Source organism: Theropithecus gelada, chromosome 12, assembly GCF_003255815.1.
Source record: "Theropithecus gelada isolate Dixy chromosome 12, Tgel_1.0, whole genome shotgun sequence".
Lineage (NCBI taxonomy): Eukaryota > Metazoa > Chordata > Mammalia > Primates > Cercopithecidae > Theropithecus > Theropithecus gelada.
In genome coordinates, this window is record NC_037680.1 from 104,655,297 (window position 1) to 104,673,878 (window position 18,582).

Genomic DNA, 18,582 nt, shown 5'->3' on the forward strand with positions numbered 1-18,582 from the left:
GCCCTTCTAATCCAAGCTCTTTGGAACTCACCCACAAGTTGTATGAATTTGGACAGACCTATATTTTGCTTTTCCTCCGATTTATTCTGTATGCAGTGGATTTGAGTAGCAGATTTTTTTTATAGCTCTATGCTAATGTGATGTGATGTTTTGAGAATGTTTAGAGCATTTAGAACAAACCACTGTAATCTAAGCTGAATAAAGGGAAGGAATGCTCTATAGGGCAGACTGCCTTATCCCAGTTCCAAGAGCCAGTCAAAGAGACTCAGTCTCCCATCCTTCTGCTCCTCATACATTTTGCAGTACTGGACAACTGCATGGAAGATATCGCCCACTTTCCAGGACTTCTGATGAACCAGCCGCACGACATCTAGAAACTAAAATAAAACAGAGAGTTAGGGCTCACAGAGCATAGAGGGTCCTGAAAGCCACCTCATTCAACCACCCTCACAAAGCCAATGGCTCTGCAGTCCCTATTTAAATGTCTCTAGTGTCAGAGGACTGTTTTCCAGGATAATCTATTTTCTTTTTAAAGATTCCAGATTATTACCAAGCTTCATCAACTGCTTTTTTTTTTTTTTTTTTTTCACAGCAGTTTGCCATTCACTGATTGCAGAGGATTAGATGGAATGAGACTAATTCTTTTTTTTAAGAGCCAGTCTTTTAGATATTTAGTGTTTTCTCGGGTCTGCTTTTTTCTGGGTTAGACTTTCTGTAATAGGACTGTGTATTACAGCTCCCAGTTCCTTCTATTTCTGTCACAAATAAGATCTCATTGGGTGTGTACATTTAGGCCAAATAAATCAAGTGGTAAACTTTGAAGCAGGACCACCTGTTGGTTTCTCATTCCATCCTGAGAAGCAACTCCCTCACCCTCCAGGCTAAGACGAAGGATCAGGAAAGTCTGGCTTTCCACAACCACAGGATCAGGAAAGATGGAGGAAACACCTTAGATTTGTCACCTGGTGATTGGTACCAGTTCTATCGGCCACAGCCTAGAGAGAAAGTCTGGATTGCAAGGGAAATTGAGGGCTTGAAGGGAGGAAAAATGGGGAAATAATTATAAGTGGTTCTCTTCATGGAACTGATGAAGTCCAGTGTGAAGGACTCTCTAACTCCTTAGGTACTTTCTTGAGGAAAGATGTCATGAAAGCCAGGAACTACAGGAAATATTTTAACACGTGGAATCTCATTCAGTTCCGTCACAACTCTATGATGTGAGCATTTGCAATGAAAAAGATGTGGGCTTGAAAGATGAAAAGTTGTCAGTAGGATCGTGGTCTTCTAACGCTTCCGTCCAATGCTCTTTCTACCACCATAACTTTCTGCATTTTGGTGGCAGAAGAACTATGTGCCTGCACATAGTAGGTGCTCCATGCATATTTGCTGAGCAACAGAAGGGATGCAAGACCAAGTGTGAGTCAAATATATTCAAAGATCTCAAGAAGACTGTTTGGAATATGGATAAGTAAATTCTATGTTCTTGATATTTACTTGGAGCACTAGGAGAAAAAATAGGCTGGAAATTTAGCAGTTTTATGAGGAAGAGAGCCTTATTTGCTAAAAAGATGAGGATTGTGGTTCAGTTACTATTTCTTTGATTTTTTTTTTTTCTAGGATTTAAAAAAATTAAATTTCTTTTCTTTTTCTTTCTTTTTTTTTTTTTGGTATTTGTTTGCTCAGACTTCAGAGATCAGCCAGGAACTGGAATGCTAATTTCTTTCCAGTTTGAGTATGTTAATTCATTTCAATTACTGAGAAGTTGTCTCATAAAGATCCGCTGTTAAATGATGTTTCTTCTCCCAGCTGTGATGGTACCAACCATTTGCACAGTGACAGTAATCAGTGCTTTATTGTACTCATTTGGCTTGTATTGGCTGAATCAAAATAAAGCAATTTCCTAGGCTGGAAAATGACATCCTTAATTTTTAATACCTGGAAACATAAACATTGTCTTAAAGAGTTTTAGGATGTTGTGAAAAGGGAGACAGATGGAAGGCAGATGGTAACCACAGACAGAGATCTCCCAGCAGAAGGACAACATCTTAGCCATCTTTTCATATCTCATGCCTGCACATAGTAGGTGCTCCATGCATATTTGCTGAATGACAGAAGGGATGCAAGACCAAGCGTGAGTCAAATACATTCAAAGATCTCAAGAAGGCTGTTTGGAATATGGATAAACATTTAGCATCATTGAGGATGAACTTTCACTAAGTATTCAGTCTTGAGTTTTGGGTAATGTATTTTCACATATATAATTTAAATATGCATCTCTTGAGGCTGTTGCTCAATAATTTTCTACTGCAAGAGCGCTCCTCGAAAATGATTGGAGGTTATAGATCTAGGAAAAGGCTGAACAGAGCCTGGAGTGGGAGAGTGGTGGGCATGCGGCAAAATAAAAGCTGGTCATGGGGCATGTTTCTTATCACGTGGTGACTGAGTGGGCATATACGTTGTGGGGGTGAGATGTGGGGCTGCTTCATGCTCATGGTAGCAGCCATGGTGAGCCAGCTCATTCACTCCCATCAGTCTCAGTGTTAGAATTTCAGAGAGACTGGGTGCGGTGGCTCACGCCTGTAATCCCAGCACTTTGGGAGGCTGAGGTGGGTTGATCACGAGTTCAGGAGTTCGAGACTAACCTGACCAATGTGGTGAAAACCCCATCTCTATTAAACATACAAAAATTAACCAGGCGTGGTGGCATGCACCAGTAATCACAGCTGCTCAGGGGGCTGAAGTGGGAGAATCGCTTGAACCCGGGAGGCAGAAGTTGCAGTGAGCTGAGATCTCACCACTGCACTTCAGCCTGGGTGGCAGAGTGAGACTCCATCTCAAAAAAAAAAAAAAAAATGGAAAGAAAGAAAGAAAGAAAGAAAAAATTTAAAAGAAAGTATTCATTGCCTGGGACCTCTCACCATCCTTCTGAGCTTCTTGTCCATCTGATTCTTGACATTTTAGGAACAGAGTGCAAACCCTTTAGGTTAAGGCTTTGCTAATGATGAAAATACTTTTGGGAAGGGAAACATTTCAAGCAGCTATTAGTGATTTATGGAGATACATAAAAATAATTTTGTGAGCTGTTACTTATTATCTAAGAGTGTATGTAAGATCCAAGCCACGATTTTGATTCAACAAAGGGATGATGACATGTGGCTTTGGAATAGTGGTCTTGAAGGGAATAAAGGGGAGAAAGGCTAAAATGACAGCTTTTGTGTGATTCCACTAAGCAGGCTTTTCCTCACTCTCCAGCTCTTACTGGAAATCTAGAAAGTAGAGCTCCTAGTGCAGAAGGTGGGGACATTGAATTTCTGAGGTCTCACTGGGAGAGGCTCACAGGTTGTTGATTTGTTTCTCGAGATTTCACCAAAGCATCCCCAGTAGTCTTGGTGTCTCCTTTCACTTAGCAAGTCTGAAAAGATTCCATCGATGAAAACATGACATTTGCCTTGGCTCCTTTCTGTAAACCGTGGCTCACGGGACCACCACCTTATCCCCAGCTTTTATCTCTGAGTCACTGTCTGGGTGGGGGAAGAATCAAAGCTTTGGAGCAGATGCCAATATTTTCCCAGAATTCTCCCTGCCTCATACTTTTCCAGAAGCCCTAACACCAGCTTCTTTCCATCTATTTGGGGCCTGTGAAGGACAATCTCTCCAAACTTGTCAAAATAACCCACCAGCTAGGCCACTCTGCGTATAGTTTGTGGTGTGGTCACAAGCTGGAATCTGTCATGATTTCTAAGTCCAGGCTGATATCCCAAAAAAGTGGCATTTAACAATGGTCTGGCCCCACTACACAGAGCATGCTCTGAGGCTATGATAACTTAATCTTGGATATTGAGACCTGGAAACATCTTTGGGGCTAATAAGCAAGAAGATCTCATGTTTTCTTTTCTTCCATTAAAAAAAGGTAAGAATGAAAAATGGTTGTGAAGAAGTCAGAAAAGGACATTCTAGTTCTTTACTGGGCTGAAATTTTAAAACCACGTCCTACTCAGCAGCAATTCCTAGAGCTCTCGTTGTGTCTGTTCATGCTATTGCCTGGGTATTTTCACAATCAGCTTTAGCATGTCAGGATCTGAGTTTTTCTTTCAATGGTATTGAAAAATAAAAATGAAAATATTTCATTTTCTGCCATTTCACAATCAGTAATAATGAGGTTCCCTTCCCTTAAATCATAGTTGGCATTTCCAATGTTTTGTCTTAGGAAACTAGAAGAATTTACATTCTATCATCTGTAGACTCGTTTGAAGAAAAGAATCACATAGGAGATAGTTTTTATATTCTCAGGTGCATTTAATAAATTAGATTAATTGTTTACAAAATTGTATCATGAAATCTATGGGAGTTGTTGCAAGTTGTATAATTTTTTGGAAACATTCAACTTAGGTTTCTGAAAGCAACTACATCCTTTTGCTCCAAGGCAGAATTAGATTGCATTAAGCATAAGAGAGTTGGTTCTTATATTGCTCCTGCAATTAAGGCCCGTAGAGCTACCAGCCTTAGCCTTGGCTGCACCCTGGAACCCCAGGCACCTTTACAAAACTCTGATGCCTGGGCAGCATTGCCGGAGAAGATTCTGATCTAATTGATTGGAGCACTGGAGTTTGTAAAACCTCCCTGCGTTACTCTAACACGCACTAAATCTGACTAAAGAAATCAGTTCAAGGCACTTTATTATGATTACAGATGAAGCGCCTCAGTATTGAATTCTTCCTAATTTTCCCCTTCCTTTGCGATGAGTTTCTTTGAAACTAATAACCTTAACTGTAGATTTTTTGTCTTCGTATTTGCAAAGTTAAGTCAAAGGTCAATACCATCAAATTGGAGACTATTATTCTAAGTGAAGTAACTCAGGAGTGGAAAACCTAACATTGTATGTTCTCACTTATAAGTGGTAGCTAAGTTATGAGGATGCAAAGGCATAAGAATGATATAATGGACTTTGGAGAGAATCTTAGATGACTCAAAAAAAAATTAGAAGATTTTATTCCTAAAATTACATTATTTAGAATTAAAGTTCTTGGGCTGGTGCTAATTGAATGAGTGAAATATCATTTAATATCCTTCTTAATAACATTAGCGGAATGTCTATTTTCTCAGAAAAAGAGTTATATCCAAAAAGAAGTATTCTCTTTGAGAATAGAAAATCAGGTTGGGATAAACAAATACCAAGTCAGGGCATGATTTACGTAACCCAGGTGTTTGTGAGACACCTCTTACCCTTGCACCGACGGGGGGATTTCTGAGACATATATTCATATAACATTGTTTCTTCAAGAAGATACATTGTATAAACATCTATTCCATTAAGGTACCACCTAAAAATCTACCATGTCATACTCTTATTCAGTAAGTGGCAGGCGATAGAGCTGGAACCAGCTCATCTTTCATTTTCCCATGAGCCTGGGAATGTATTCCTGAGAATGCTTTTCTCTCCTCTATGTAGAAGAGGGTCTTTGGGACAGTGTATGGCATGGGCGTAGGCTCACATGTGATTGTGTTTTTTTATTGCACCCTTTGCAGCTGAGTGGTAAGGTTGGAGGAGAATTTATCAAGTAGTGAACCGCTCAACACCTTGTAAATGAAAGTATGACAAGTATAGCAAGGTGCCCAGAATAATTTTGGGTATAACAGCAGGCAGGCATAGGCATGAAAGGATGTATTAATTACCAGTTGGTAAAAGGTTGAAGTGAGAGAGGGTATGAACAGTGAATTAGATCTCCTTTTCAATTTTTCCTATAGTCGATCCCATGGACTCGTGATGCAGAAATAGAGAATCTGCTCTAACTACCGTAAGCAGGGGCAAGAAGGTAAAGAACATTCCATTTCAGACTGCTAGATTTTGGCACAGATAATTAAAATGCAATTACACAGTTAAAAAAAAATCCAGATTGTAAGCCCAAGGTCATTTAACTTGAGAAAGGTCCTTTTAAAATAAAGAACTACTGAGAAGTATTTTATGGAGAAAGCAGGGTGCAGGGACTTGGCCTGGGAAATCGTTCATGTACCTGATTTGCTCCTTAGTCAAAAAGGGACAATAATATCTGTTCTGTTTTTTCACAGGCTTGTTGAGAAGCAAGTAGGATGAGGCACATGGAGGCACCTTGTGACAACAAGACATGAAAATCCTACCCGGTGGCTTGATAGGCAGGATCCTAAAACAGTACTCAAGGTTTTTCACCCTAATCCCTGGGACTATGAATAAGATGAGATATCATACCCTTATTACACTACCTTACATGGCAAAAAGGATTTATCAGTTACCTTTGAGTTAATCAGAAACCTATCTGGTGATTATAATCTAATAACACATATTCTTTTTTTTTTTTTTTTTTTTGAGACAAAGTCTCAAGTCTCAGTCTGCCACCAGGATGCCAGGATGGAGTGCAGTGGTGAAATCTTGGCTCACTGCAACCTCCACCTCCTGGGTTCAAGCAATTCTCCTGTCTCAGCCCCCTGAGTAGCTAGGATTACAGGTGCCTGCCATCACACCCGGCTATTTTTTTTTTTTTTTTTAAGTAGAGATGTGGTTTCACCATGTTGCAGGCTGGTCTTGAACTCCTGACCTCAGGTGATCTGCCCACCTCAGCCTCCCGAACGGCTGGGATTATAGGCATGAGCCACCACACCTGGCCTAATCACACAAACTCTTTAAAGACAGAGCTTTTTCTGGCTGGTGGCTGAGGTATCAGAGAGATTGATACCAAAAGGACATAAAGGAGCCATGTGACAGGGAATGTGGGTGGCTCTGGGAGCTGAGAGCGGCCCTCTGCTGACAGCCAGCAGGGAAACAGGACCTCAGTCCTACAACCACCTGAAACTAAGTTAGCACAACAACCTGAACGAGCTTGGACTCCTTCTGTTCCCTGGAACTTCTGGATAAGTGCCTAGTCAGGCTAATGCCTTCATTTCCGCCTTGTAAAACCTAAAGCAAAGATTACAATGGAACTCACCCTAACTTCAGACCTACGGAGCTGAGTGCTGTTTTAAGCTGGTAAATTTGTGGCAGTTTGTTACACAGCAATAGAAAACTAATATGTTATTATTAATTTGAAATCTTTTAAAACGAGTCTACTTTTAAACTATGGAAAATTGAGCTTGAAGACATTGGCAGACAGATTCATGCCTTACTCTTAATAGCTAAGATTCTACCACAGTTACAGATATAGAATTAGAGTGATAGTTACTATTAATTTTGATGTTGGCCAAGGATCCCTTGCCTAGCTTTATATTTCTGGTAGGTGGAGAATAATAAATAAAAAGTCTTCCTAATGCAAATCTGTTTGGAAGGGAATTAAAAATGCCTTCTCTTGGCTTGTTTTAGATGTCAATGTGGCTTCACTTTGGTTTCTGTTATATATCAGGTTCTTCTTTCTTTCTTTTATTTAAAGGAGTGCTATGAAGAAGTTTGTCCCAGAGCAAGAAAACACCAAAAACTAAGAGACTCTAAAAGAGTTCCCAACCCCCCAATTTGCTTTTCTCACAACCACCTACTAGCCAAGACAAAGTAAGGATCAAAGAAATGCTAATTATATTATATTTACACAGGTGGAAGATTTCAATGTTCTAGCTACAATTTTAAGGTCAAGAACAGTCAGCATCAAATAATTCAAATGGAAATAGGGCATTTACTGAGCATTTACTGAGTTTCCAGTGGTGATAAAAACACAAAGCTTCATTGATACCCAAACCTGGAACATGATACCTTTTCAATTCTGTTTTCCTGAGACTTCTTAAAGTAGATGGTGGGAATCCCAAGTTCAGAGGCAGCTATCCACTGCAGGGTGGCTCGGAGCTCGGCATCCGGACACTCTGGCTCCAGGTCAAAGTTGATCACCAGCAGGCTCCTCTGGGGGCTGGCTGTTCCCATGGGCAGTCCAGATGCAGGCGCTGGGCACAGACACAACCACAGCCTTATCCCTCTTTCCAAAGGGAGAGCCCAGGCAATTGTGTGTCAAAAGTATGGGAAGGTGGCTTACCCTCTATGCTTTCTGACTGTCCTTTAAGAATCTCCTTTTCTTCTAGTAATTCACTTTGGGAGAAAACAACAGTATATGATTGGTAATGTTTAGAAGAATAAGCTGTAAATGAAAGATGAGGCGATGGGTCTTACTGATCTAAAGGCTTCTGAAGTTCATTCTGGATTTATTGTTTTTGTAGAGTGGAGTAATGCTGGGAAAATACCAATGTGGCTATTATGTAGGATCACTGGGTCTGCAATAAATGTCCTCCTCCAACAACAACAAGCCAGATAACTCAAGTTACTTTAGTTAGGATAGCTGGTGTGGGAGACTGAGAGATGCATCCTTCTCTTCTCTTCAACCTCCTTACCATAAACCTTCATAGGTTTAAACAATCAAAGAGAGATTTTGTGGGTAACTGTTCTGATTTGGAGATTTATTCTTCCGCATTTTACTTTCATGTTAATGAATCATATGTTCCCATCTTGTCACTATGTTTTTTTTTCTATACTATAATAGCAACCTAGCTTTTATTTTATTTAAAAAATAATTTTACAGGTATATGGTTCTTTGATCTGAAATAAGAAAAAAGACAACCGGCTGGGTGTGGTGGCTCAAGCCTGTAATCCCAGCACTTTGGGAGGCCGAGGCGGGCGGATCACAAGGTCAGGAGATCGAGACCATCCTGACTAACATGGTGAAACCCCGTCTCTACCAAAAATACAAAAAATCAGCCGGGCGTGGTGGCGGGCACCTGTAGTCCCAGCTACTCGGGAGGCTGAGGCAGGAGAATGGCGTGAACTCAGGAGGCGGAGTTTGCAGTGAGCTGAGATCACGCCACTGCACTCCAGCCTGGGCGACAGAGCAAGACTCCATCTCAAAAAAAAAAAAAAAAAAAGAAAAAGAAAAAAGACAACCAACAAACTGCAGAACTTACATTTGACAGAAAAATATCTCAATTAAAAATTTTCTTTTTCTTTCTTTTTATTGGGGAAGTGTAGTAGGCTGGGTGGTTTAGAATGAGGGACTCATAACTGAAGTATTTCATTAGATATGGTAGAGTTCAATATCAGAGGTGTTTTCATATGGTGTGTACTTATTACAGAGCCTTGCATGTAGTGGGAGGACTTGGTAAATGTTTCTAAAGTAAGAACATATGGCCAGCAGCTGAAAGGAAGTGGCTATCCTGGGAAGCCTGTGGTTGTCCTATATTTTTGTCGTGTCTAGAAATTGGAGTACAGGAGCCCTTAAAAATGTGTTGTTTGATGTTAGACAATTCTCTCATTCTGTTACTGCTAAGATATGGCTGAAAAATTCCATTGCGTTCCTGATGTTAAGAGAAAGAGTATAGTAATTCTTTCATTCATACATATTTATTTGCAGAAATGTTAATTTTTCAAGGATCTAGATTTTCTTCTAGATCTCTATGCAAGTGACATTGGGGGTATGACAAATGGGAGGCACAGTTTCTGCTGTTTTGGATGCTGACCATGGAGGTGATTTCTTGGCTTTCTTAGAATACAAATTTTCCCTGGGGTCATAGACTCATAGGCTCATATTGCAGAGAAAGTTGGGAAAAGTAGCTAAATAAATGTTTCCTGAAAGAGAAAAATAAATTTACCCCAAGGTAGTTTTTGTTTGTTTGTTTTGGTTTTTGGTTTCTCCTTAAAACAAAACAAAACAAAACAACAAGATAACGTGTATGTTTATCTCCACTGAATAATGGCTGTGTGGAGCAACAAAAGATGCACCGTCACCCTCAATCACTGAGGAACACACCTGGTTAAACGGTGAAATAAAAGTGCTGTAGTTACAGATAGTGATGGAGAAAATAGGTCAGGGAGCGACTTTAGCCTGCACTTATTTATCATTGTTCTGAAATTTCAGAAATCTCCAAATCATAAGCTAAATCAGAATGGTCAAAAATAGATTTTGATCATTTTAATTTTCCAGAATAACCACATATTCTAGAAGTACTCCTGACCTCATGTTGCCCTCTCTTTCTGCGGCATATTTTAAGATGCATGTACTTCCTAGAATTGTACTCGTCCTTCTCTAAGTCCTTTTTTCCTTTGGTCTTAAGGAAGTCCCCATATTGTGGAGAGCATAGTCACTGGGTGAGAATGACACATATCCATCATGACAACCATTTAATATTAGACACATTTAGTAGTGATAATCCCAGGTTTCTACATGTAAAGGAAAAGTCATTCACATTTGATTTTACTGAAGTGATGATGTTTCACAGTGAAGACTATTGAGTAGTCTTCTTTAGTTGGCATGGTATAATTTAAATGGATTTTTGCTTCTGTTTCTAGGTAGGTAAAATGACATACACTTCAGATTATATTGATAAGTTTTATCTGAAATAATTATTCCACAGGGGGCAGATCTGAAACCCAGAAAGCAGGTGGTGGCAGGGCAGGGCCTATTCTAGGCTTGAATTCTTGCTCCAGTGACATGGAACCACAGCAGTACAGACACGATGAGGTCAGTGGTTGGGCACACCCTGAATGATCAAAATGGATTGCCAGATGGAATTGGAGTAGTGGTCTCACAATCACTGCATCTCAGTGGCTACTTACTTAATCATGGGAGAAGATGGCATGCTTTCCTGATAAATGTCCAGGTCCATAATGCCAAGACTGCTAGTGGCACTACTGTTGCCATTGCTGACAAAGCAAAAGTTTACATATTAATGCCCGTCTCCAGCCCCTAACATGCTGCTGACAGTGATGTTCCATTGTTGTACAAGCTCCTTCCTTTGGTCCCCAGAAGAATATCGCTTTGTGCCTAGGACACCTCAATTAATATTTATTTCTGACCAAATTAAGAGAAATCATAATGAGACATAAGCCTAACAAGCTCAGCAGATACTAATACTACTACTAATAATTTGTGAATAATACTAAGTTGTGATACCACTTTTTGAAGTGGTATCACAGCTGGTAGGTCACACCCAGGGGATAACAATCAGTATGCCTCATTTCTTCATTCTAGTTACAGCGAAGGTATTTATCTATTGGCAAGAGATTTCTTGCTGCTGGGGACACCTGCAGAGATGAAGGAACTTCTGAAAACATGGGCTGGCAGAAACCAGTTTTGACAGAAACCAGTGGACTCATGTTCTCCCTTTGCCATTTGGGGGATTTTCTCAGGGACATTCCATAGGATTTCATAGGCTAAGCATCTGGCTTGTTATTTTCCTATGAGACTACAGAACCCCAAGCACAAAGCTGGGCAGTGTCAATGTTTTATTGGTCCTTTATCTTACAATCTTCAAGAAAGAGCAACACCTGGTACCTTTTTTTATTGTAGAGAAGGAGGACCCAGATTGCATCATTTTCATAGGCTGCACAATCAACATATGGTCTAGTTACTAGCCTGGAACTTACTGACTGAAACACAGCAAAGTTGAGCCAATTTTTAGGCTCTGTTTGTGCTTGTGAAATGATATATATCCAATTTTACCAAACCACTCAGTCTCCTCACACCTTCTCTGTTTCCAGTGACGTCTCTTTCAAGCAAGGCTTTCAAAGGGTGAGTGGTGGTGCATCGTGTAGTGGGACAGTTTTCTCCTGAATATACCAAGAGTAGATGGCACTCTAAGAGTAAAAAATATCAACTGGATGCCTTCAATTTTAAATTCTTGTCTTAGCTTTTGAGGGGGACATCAGATATATTCACATATTGAAACCTGATGACTCAAAATTGCACTGGAGGTAATCAACCCTGTAAACCTTACTGTTGAGTCCAAAGATTCGAGTTCTCTTTGCTTTTTGTTTCTATCTTGTAATACTTTCCACTAGTTTTAGAAGTTTTGACAAACCATTTAACATTGTGAAATGTTAAGTCTAAACAGACTAAACTCCCAGAAATAAAACTTTCCAAGAGTCATACATACACCCAGATGCCGATCCCATTTTCCAGTCGGCCTCTGCAAAGCCTGCGGTCCAGTATCAAATGAGATTTTGGGCAGAAACACAGGGAGTCTTTTAGAGGTTCCACCTCAATGGGGAATAGTTTTTAGTTAATGTCTCTGGATTGGCTTGAGCCCTTCCAGATCTGATGTCTCCTAATCTCCTCTCTGGCTTTGTGGGAGGAACAATACAGAGGCAGGGGAGATGGAGGGAGGAACAGTCAGGCCAAACAATAGAACACAGTGTGGAAACACTTGCCTCGTGTAAACCCAGCCTGTGTTGCATCTGAAATACAAACGAACCAGAGGCAGAGCATCAAACACACCAGGTGTAAAAGCAGCTCACCATTGAAAAAAATTTTCAGTTGTTATCACAGAATGTACTAGCTGGGGCTTGCAGGGAAGGGAACGCAGCTCATTCTTAATCACGGCCAATGAAATTTAAGCCATAACTGGATGTTAAGATACCTCTCAGCACACAAATCATGACACGCGGGCACCTTGACATAGTGGGAACTTTCCTTTTTTTGTTCTCTCCTCCTCTCTTTATTAGAGACCCTTTGCAGGGAACCATTAAAGTGCATTTTTTAGAATCTGTGTTGAGACCAATTTCCCTGGGAAGTCAAGGGAAGAGCAGGTACCTCATGGATCGCTCACTGAGCTGCAGAAAGCTACTTGTGTCATCTGGGTTGTCCTCCTCATTGGCAAGCTGGGTCCAGCTGCCTGTGCTCTCCTCACTGCTGCTTGGAGGGTTGGGGGACTCATCGGGGGCTCTGGCTTCTGTGGAGGCTTCAGTCTGTGGTACATCTCTGGCATCAAGGCTATCACTGTAGAGGGCAGGATATTATTACCAAGAGAGGCAGCACACACACACACACACACACACACAGAAACTTCACAGAGCCACTTTGTAGAGTCCCAATAAACAGGATGTCACTGGACACAGGCAGAGTCTCCCTGAGCTGATCCTTCTGCTGGTTCTCCAGGTACCATTTGCCTTTTCAGGATTACTCCCCATCAGCCAGCTTTTCCATCTCTTCTATTAATCTCTGTCTACTGACTCCCTCCAATCATTTGAAAAACAGGTTGAATGTATGTAGCCTGGCCTATACACAAAAGAATTATCGAGGGACAATGGTGTTTAAAAAGAAGATACACAAAGCATTCACCCTAGAGATTATGACTCAGCGTTTCTGGAAGGAGGCTCACAAATCTGCATTTGCATCCATCACTCCTGGTTGATTCTAACGCAAGAGGATCATTAGAAAAATACCTGCCCCGTTTCTGGTGATTTTTACCAAGTCATTTTGCACTGACTTGGTAAAAAGCAAGATGCTTCTATATTTTGATATACATATCCTCTGTATTTTGCACTTGCACTGTATTTTGTGCTGTGTTTTACCCCATCTCATCCCTTTGAAACCCCTGATTTATATCAGCACCACTCTTTTGAGCACTTGAATTTTTAGACCAAGGAGCTCGCCAGAGCATTTAACCCTTGATCTGACAGGCCTTTGTTCTAGAAACTTCTCCTCCCCGGCCTCCTGTGAATTTCTGTCTCTCTGATCCCTTCTTGCCTGGAACCCAGTTCTCTGTTTTCCCTTTAAGTGTAGTTATAGCTGACTTTGATTTCCTGTCCTCCTTTCCACAGTCGGTTCCTAAGCAATCTCATCTACTTGCCTGTCTGTGAAAATAGCTTCCAAGTCTGGATCCCAGTCAGGACCCTTCTAGATTCTGGGGCTCTTTTATCATTGGGTCTTCTGCATAGCTCATTAACATCTCGAAATCAATACATCTAAAATGAAGTCTAATTGCCTTCCCACCCTCTTCCCGGGCTTCTTATTTCCATTGACTTTTCTGGGTGCCTAGGCTTAAAATCTTGCAGGCTTCCAATTTCTTCTCTTTGCCCTTTACATTCAATAAATTTCTATGTTCATTCAGTTCCAACTCTAAAGTATCTTTTACTTACTCACTCATCCCTGTCTCCGTGTACATGAAATTATTAGGTTGGTGCAAAAGTAATTGCGGTTTTTGCAATTACTTTTAATGGCAAAACCCTCAATTACTATTGCACCAACATAATCCTTCAATTTGTCTTTCTAAATTGCTAGAAATCCAGATTCGGAGGGAAGACTTCCTGTAGATGAAGATCCAGAAGCCCAGTGAGATTGGAGGGCTTATCCTGAAACAGGAGTTGATACTAGGCATTTAGACCTTGAGTTTTGCGATCGGTGGGCATTGCACCACTTGTGCTTGCCAGGACTATATTGCACCAGCCTTCCAACGGTTGTGCCTCAACTAGTCATCCACTTTCAAAACCTTCTTAACCCTGGTGCCAGATTAAAGTTCCTAAAGCATATTGTTGGTTGCTCTCGTGAGGAGCCTTCAGGAACTTCCTGAAGCCAAACTCTATATGTCATGGCCTTCCCCTGCTTACCAAGTTTCATGTGCCTCAACCCTAATCACTACTAAACAAACAAAACTATCTACTGTTTTTCAAAAATGCAGGGATTTCTTGCCTCCCAGCCTTCGCCTAGCTGAGTCCTCTGACCAAATGGTGGAGAAGTGTGCTTTGAGCAGACTTTCTGCCATCCAACTGCTGTAGATTCCTGTTCCACGACTTGTCACCTGTTCAACTTAGGTAAGTTAATAAATTTCTCCAAGAAAAGTAATAACATCTCATAAAGGTTTTTGGAAGATATAAATTAGAAAAAAATTCATTTAATGCATTTAGCTTAGTGCCTGTATATAAGTATCCAATAAGTATTCCTCCTTATTAATAAATTATATAATTCATTAAGTCTAATAACATGCTTTTTTAAAGAATCATAAGTCTAATAACACGCTTTTTTGATCTTTGCTTCTCACTACTCCTCAAGCCTCAACCAAGACACTCCCACCTCCCCAAGACATTTCTCAATCTCCTTAGCTAGAGCTCTCTCCCTTGAATGGTTGAAGTAATCTATTTGTTTTTCTTTCTTTTTGGTGAAATGGAAGGCTTCCTGACTCACATTCTGGTACATACAGTTATTTGTGTATATATTCATTATTAAGAATTTTTGCACTTTTTTGTATTTTAAGAACAGAGCTGTGAACACATAAACTATTCTTCGGATGAATATGTTATTGCTAAAAGTATCTAGTTTTATAAGTAGAGCCACACTCTCAGTCTCCAGAGCTCCACTTGTTAAGTTGTAAACTGTGGAAGATCTGAGATGTTGCACTACTTGCAAGCTAATAGTTGTTTTTTTTTTTTTTGTTTGTTTGTTTGAGACAAAGTCTTGCTCTGTTGCCCAGGCTGAAGTGCAGTAGCGTGATCTCGGCTCGCTGCAACCTACGCCTCCCAGATATAAGCAATTCCCCTGCCTCAGCCTCCCAAGTAGCTGGGATTACAGGCATGTATCACCACGTCTGGCTAATTTTTTTACTTTTAGTAGAGATGGGTTTTGCCATGTTGGCCAGGCTGGTCTCGAACTCAAGTGATCTGCACTCCTGAGCCTCCCAAAATGCTGGGATTACAGGCATGAACCACCGCGCCTGGCCTTTAGGGTTAATATACAATCACCCTTTAATTCAGGTGTCAGTGCCCTTTGCTCAGAAAACTCCGAGTGTACAGAAATGTAAATAAGTTTATGGAAATTTCTCTGCAGACTATTTACAGGGTCATCAAAAACTAACAGTATTTATGTTTTTGGCATTAACAGACATAAATGACTACAAACAAAAAACAACAGCATATTTTGCTATTGACAATAAAAATAGAGTCACTTGATCTAGTAGATGCTGGAACGCTTTACTCCAGGCCATGGTACCCTGACTGTGGAGAACACAGGCTGCTGACTATACACACTGGGAATTACCCTCAGTGAAGGAATTGCCTTGCCAAGGTTAGACCCTTTCCCAGTGAGGATCCTAATGTCTGGCTAATACAGAGATACAAAAGCCCACTCCTTGCTTCCATTTGCATCAAAACTGACAGACCATCCCATCTTCAGGGTTTCCTGCAGGATGTGCCAAGGCCTCAGTTGCAAACACATTTGGGGAGGACCTCTCTTCTTGGCCAATCTTGCCTTTCTCACTTCCTTACATGTGTATGCACATATTTCTGCAGAGAAGTCCCTGACAAATTATCTGCCTGCAATTCTCCCTCTCAGAGTCTGTTCCCAGGGAATACAACCTAAGACAGGTGGCCTCTTTCATTGAAAATAAAATATTGGCTACAGAAAGGTCTATATAATTTTCCTCAATCTTAGAATTAGTACTGTTATCCCTTCTCTGAGAATGGTTATATTTTAAAAATTTTAAAAAGTTCTCATATAGAGAGCAGAGTTTCAAATGCATAACTTTTTGAATGTGATTAAAAATCTTCTTTTTGGTGTATGAACTTGTCACCCCAGGAATTTTACAAAAGGTTTTGGATGTTTGCTCCTGACAGTCCTTCTCACAGCATTCTGGGTAGGTTTGGCATTAAGGTGTGGTTATTTCTAGTATGCTATGCTGCTAACACTTTGTGAAAGAAGGTCCTTGCTTGGTTTTTTCTTTTTGAAATATTGAGATTTTTCCAAATCGTGCAAGAGGGAAGGAGGAGAATGGTGCAGCCAAAGAGGCAGCATGGACTTAAATTCAAATGAAAGAAAAGTTCATTGATGACAAATGGAAGTAATACACATATTCCCAACGCAGTGCAAATGAGCCAAGGACCAGATACAAAGGAGAAGGTTCCCAAACCATTCATTTGCCTAGTAAAAAAGTCATTTCCTGGACCAATTTCTTACTAAGTTAGAATCTCCTGTTATTAGAAACATTTATTCCAGGCTATTTCTTACTAAAGAAGTTAAATCTCAGTGATTGACATCCAATACCCTTATTAAAAAATGAGTCTGTTAGTGTATTTTACTTTATCTCAATTTCATGCTCTATTTAAAGTAAATCTCATGTTCCACGTCACATAACTAGGAATTCAGAATGAATAATTGCTCTCCACAACACTAGTTTTCATTTTCTTTTGAGAGAAATGTGTAGTTCTGCTCATTAGTGAATAATGCACAGAGGTGTTGTGCAGATGCATGCAGATGGCTTCCTTCTTATCTTACATGTCATCCACAGAGATTCAGGAGACTACGTCATATCAAATTCCACCACAGAATCTAATCTCTGAGTTGGCAGAGATTTCAGAGACCATCTAGCCTGTAATTTCCATTAGGGTTCACTCTTTTTTTTTTTTTTTTTTGGTGAGATGGAGTCTTGCTCTGTTGCCCAGGCTGGAGTGCAGTGGCGCAATCTCGGCTCACTGCAAGCTCCACCTCCCGGGTTCACGCCATTCTCCTGCCTCAGTCTCCTGAGTAGCTGGGACTACAGGTGCCCACCACCACGCCGGCTAATTTTTTTTTTTTTTCTTAGTAGAGACGGGGTTTCACCCTAGTCTCGATCTCCTGACCTTGTGATCCGCCCACCTCGTTCTCCCAAAGTGCTGGGATTACAGGCATGAGCTACTGCGCCCGGCCAGGGTTCACTCTTGATGTTGCATGTTCTATAGGCTTTAACAAATGTATAATGACTAATATCACACAGCATAAGTTCAGTGCCCTAAAAATCCTCTGTGCTCTACCTATTCATCCTTCCTGCCCTCTAACCTCTGACAACCACTGATCTTTTTATTGTCTCCATAGTTTTGCCTTTTTCAGAATGTCATATAGTTGGAATTATATAGCATGTAGCATCTTACAATTGGCAACATTTGGCCAGGTGTGGTGGCTCACAGCTGTAATTCCAGCACTTTGGGAGGCCAAGGCGGGCAGATCACTGAGGTCAGGAGTTCGAGACCAGCCTGGCCAACATGGCGAAACCCTGTCTCTACTAAAAGTACAAAAATTATTTGGCCGGGCGTGGTGGTTCACGCCTGTAGTCCCAGCACTTTGGAAGGCTGAGGAGGGTGGATCATGAGGTCAGGAGATGGAGACCATCCTGGCTAACATGGTGAAACCCTGTCTCTACTAAATATACAAAAAATTAGCCAGGCATGGTGGTAGGCGCCTGTAGTCCCAGTTACCTGGGAGGCTGAGGTAGGAGAATCACTTGAACCCACAAGGTGGAGGTTGCAGTGAGTCAAGATGGCGCCACTGCACTGCACTCCAGCCTGGGAGACAGAGTGAGACTCCATCTCAAAAAAAAAAAAAAAAGATTGAGAACATTTAATAACATGCATTTAAGCATTTAAGATGCCTCTGTATCTTTTCATGGCTTGATAGTTCTTTTTTGTTAGGGCTGAATAAAATTCTATTGTTTGGATGTACCACAGTTTATCCATTTACCTACTGAAGAATCCCTGGTTGCTTCTAAGTTTTGGCAATTCTAACTAAAGCTACTATAAACATCTGTGTGCAGGTTTTTATATGGGCATAAGTGTTCAACGTATTTGGGTAAATACCAAGGAGCAGGATTGCTGGGTTGTATGCTAAGAGTATCTAGTTTTGTAAAACACTCCCCAAATGTCTTCAAAAGTGGCTGCTTCATTTTGCATTCCAATCAGCAATGAATGAGTTTCTGTTGCTCCACATCTTTGCCAGCATCTGGTTTTGTCAGTATTTTGAATTTTGGGGTTCTAATACATATGTGGTGGTATCTGATTGTTTTGATTTGCAAGTCCCTAATGACATAATGTTGAGCATCTTTCTATATGCTTATATGCTATCCGTACAT

At 40.7% G+C, this 18,582-nt stretch overlaps 1 protein-coding gene across 2 annotated transcripts in view; it reads right to left on the reverse strand.

The window, feature by feature from the left end:
- Positions 1–203: 203 nt before the first annotated feature.
- Positions 204–18,582, reverse strand: part of SPHKAP (SPHK1 interactor, AKAP domain containing) — a 192,697-nt gene continuing 174,318 nt past the window's right edge. Inside the window, exons 8-12 of one of the 2 annotated variants that reach the window (XM_025404901.1) lie at positions 12,525–12,710; positions 10,550–10,636; positions 7,983–8,035; positions 7,709–7,893; positions 204–377 (exon numbers count right to left, since the gene is read on the reverse strand). In XM_025404901.1, coding sequence (XP_025260686.1) covers positions 234–377; positions 7,709–7,893; positions 7,983–8,035; positions 10,550–10,636; positions 12,525–12,710 — 655 coding nt within the window. In that variant the 3' untranslated portion in view covers positions 204–233. The remainder of the gene's footprint in view (positions 378–7,708; positions 7,894–7,982; positions 8,036–10,549; positions 10,637–12,524; positions 12,711–18,582) is intronic. The other variant, XM_025404902.1, reaches the window with a different exon arrangement.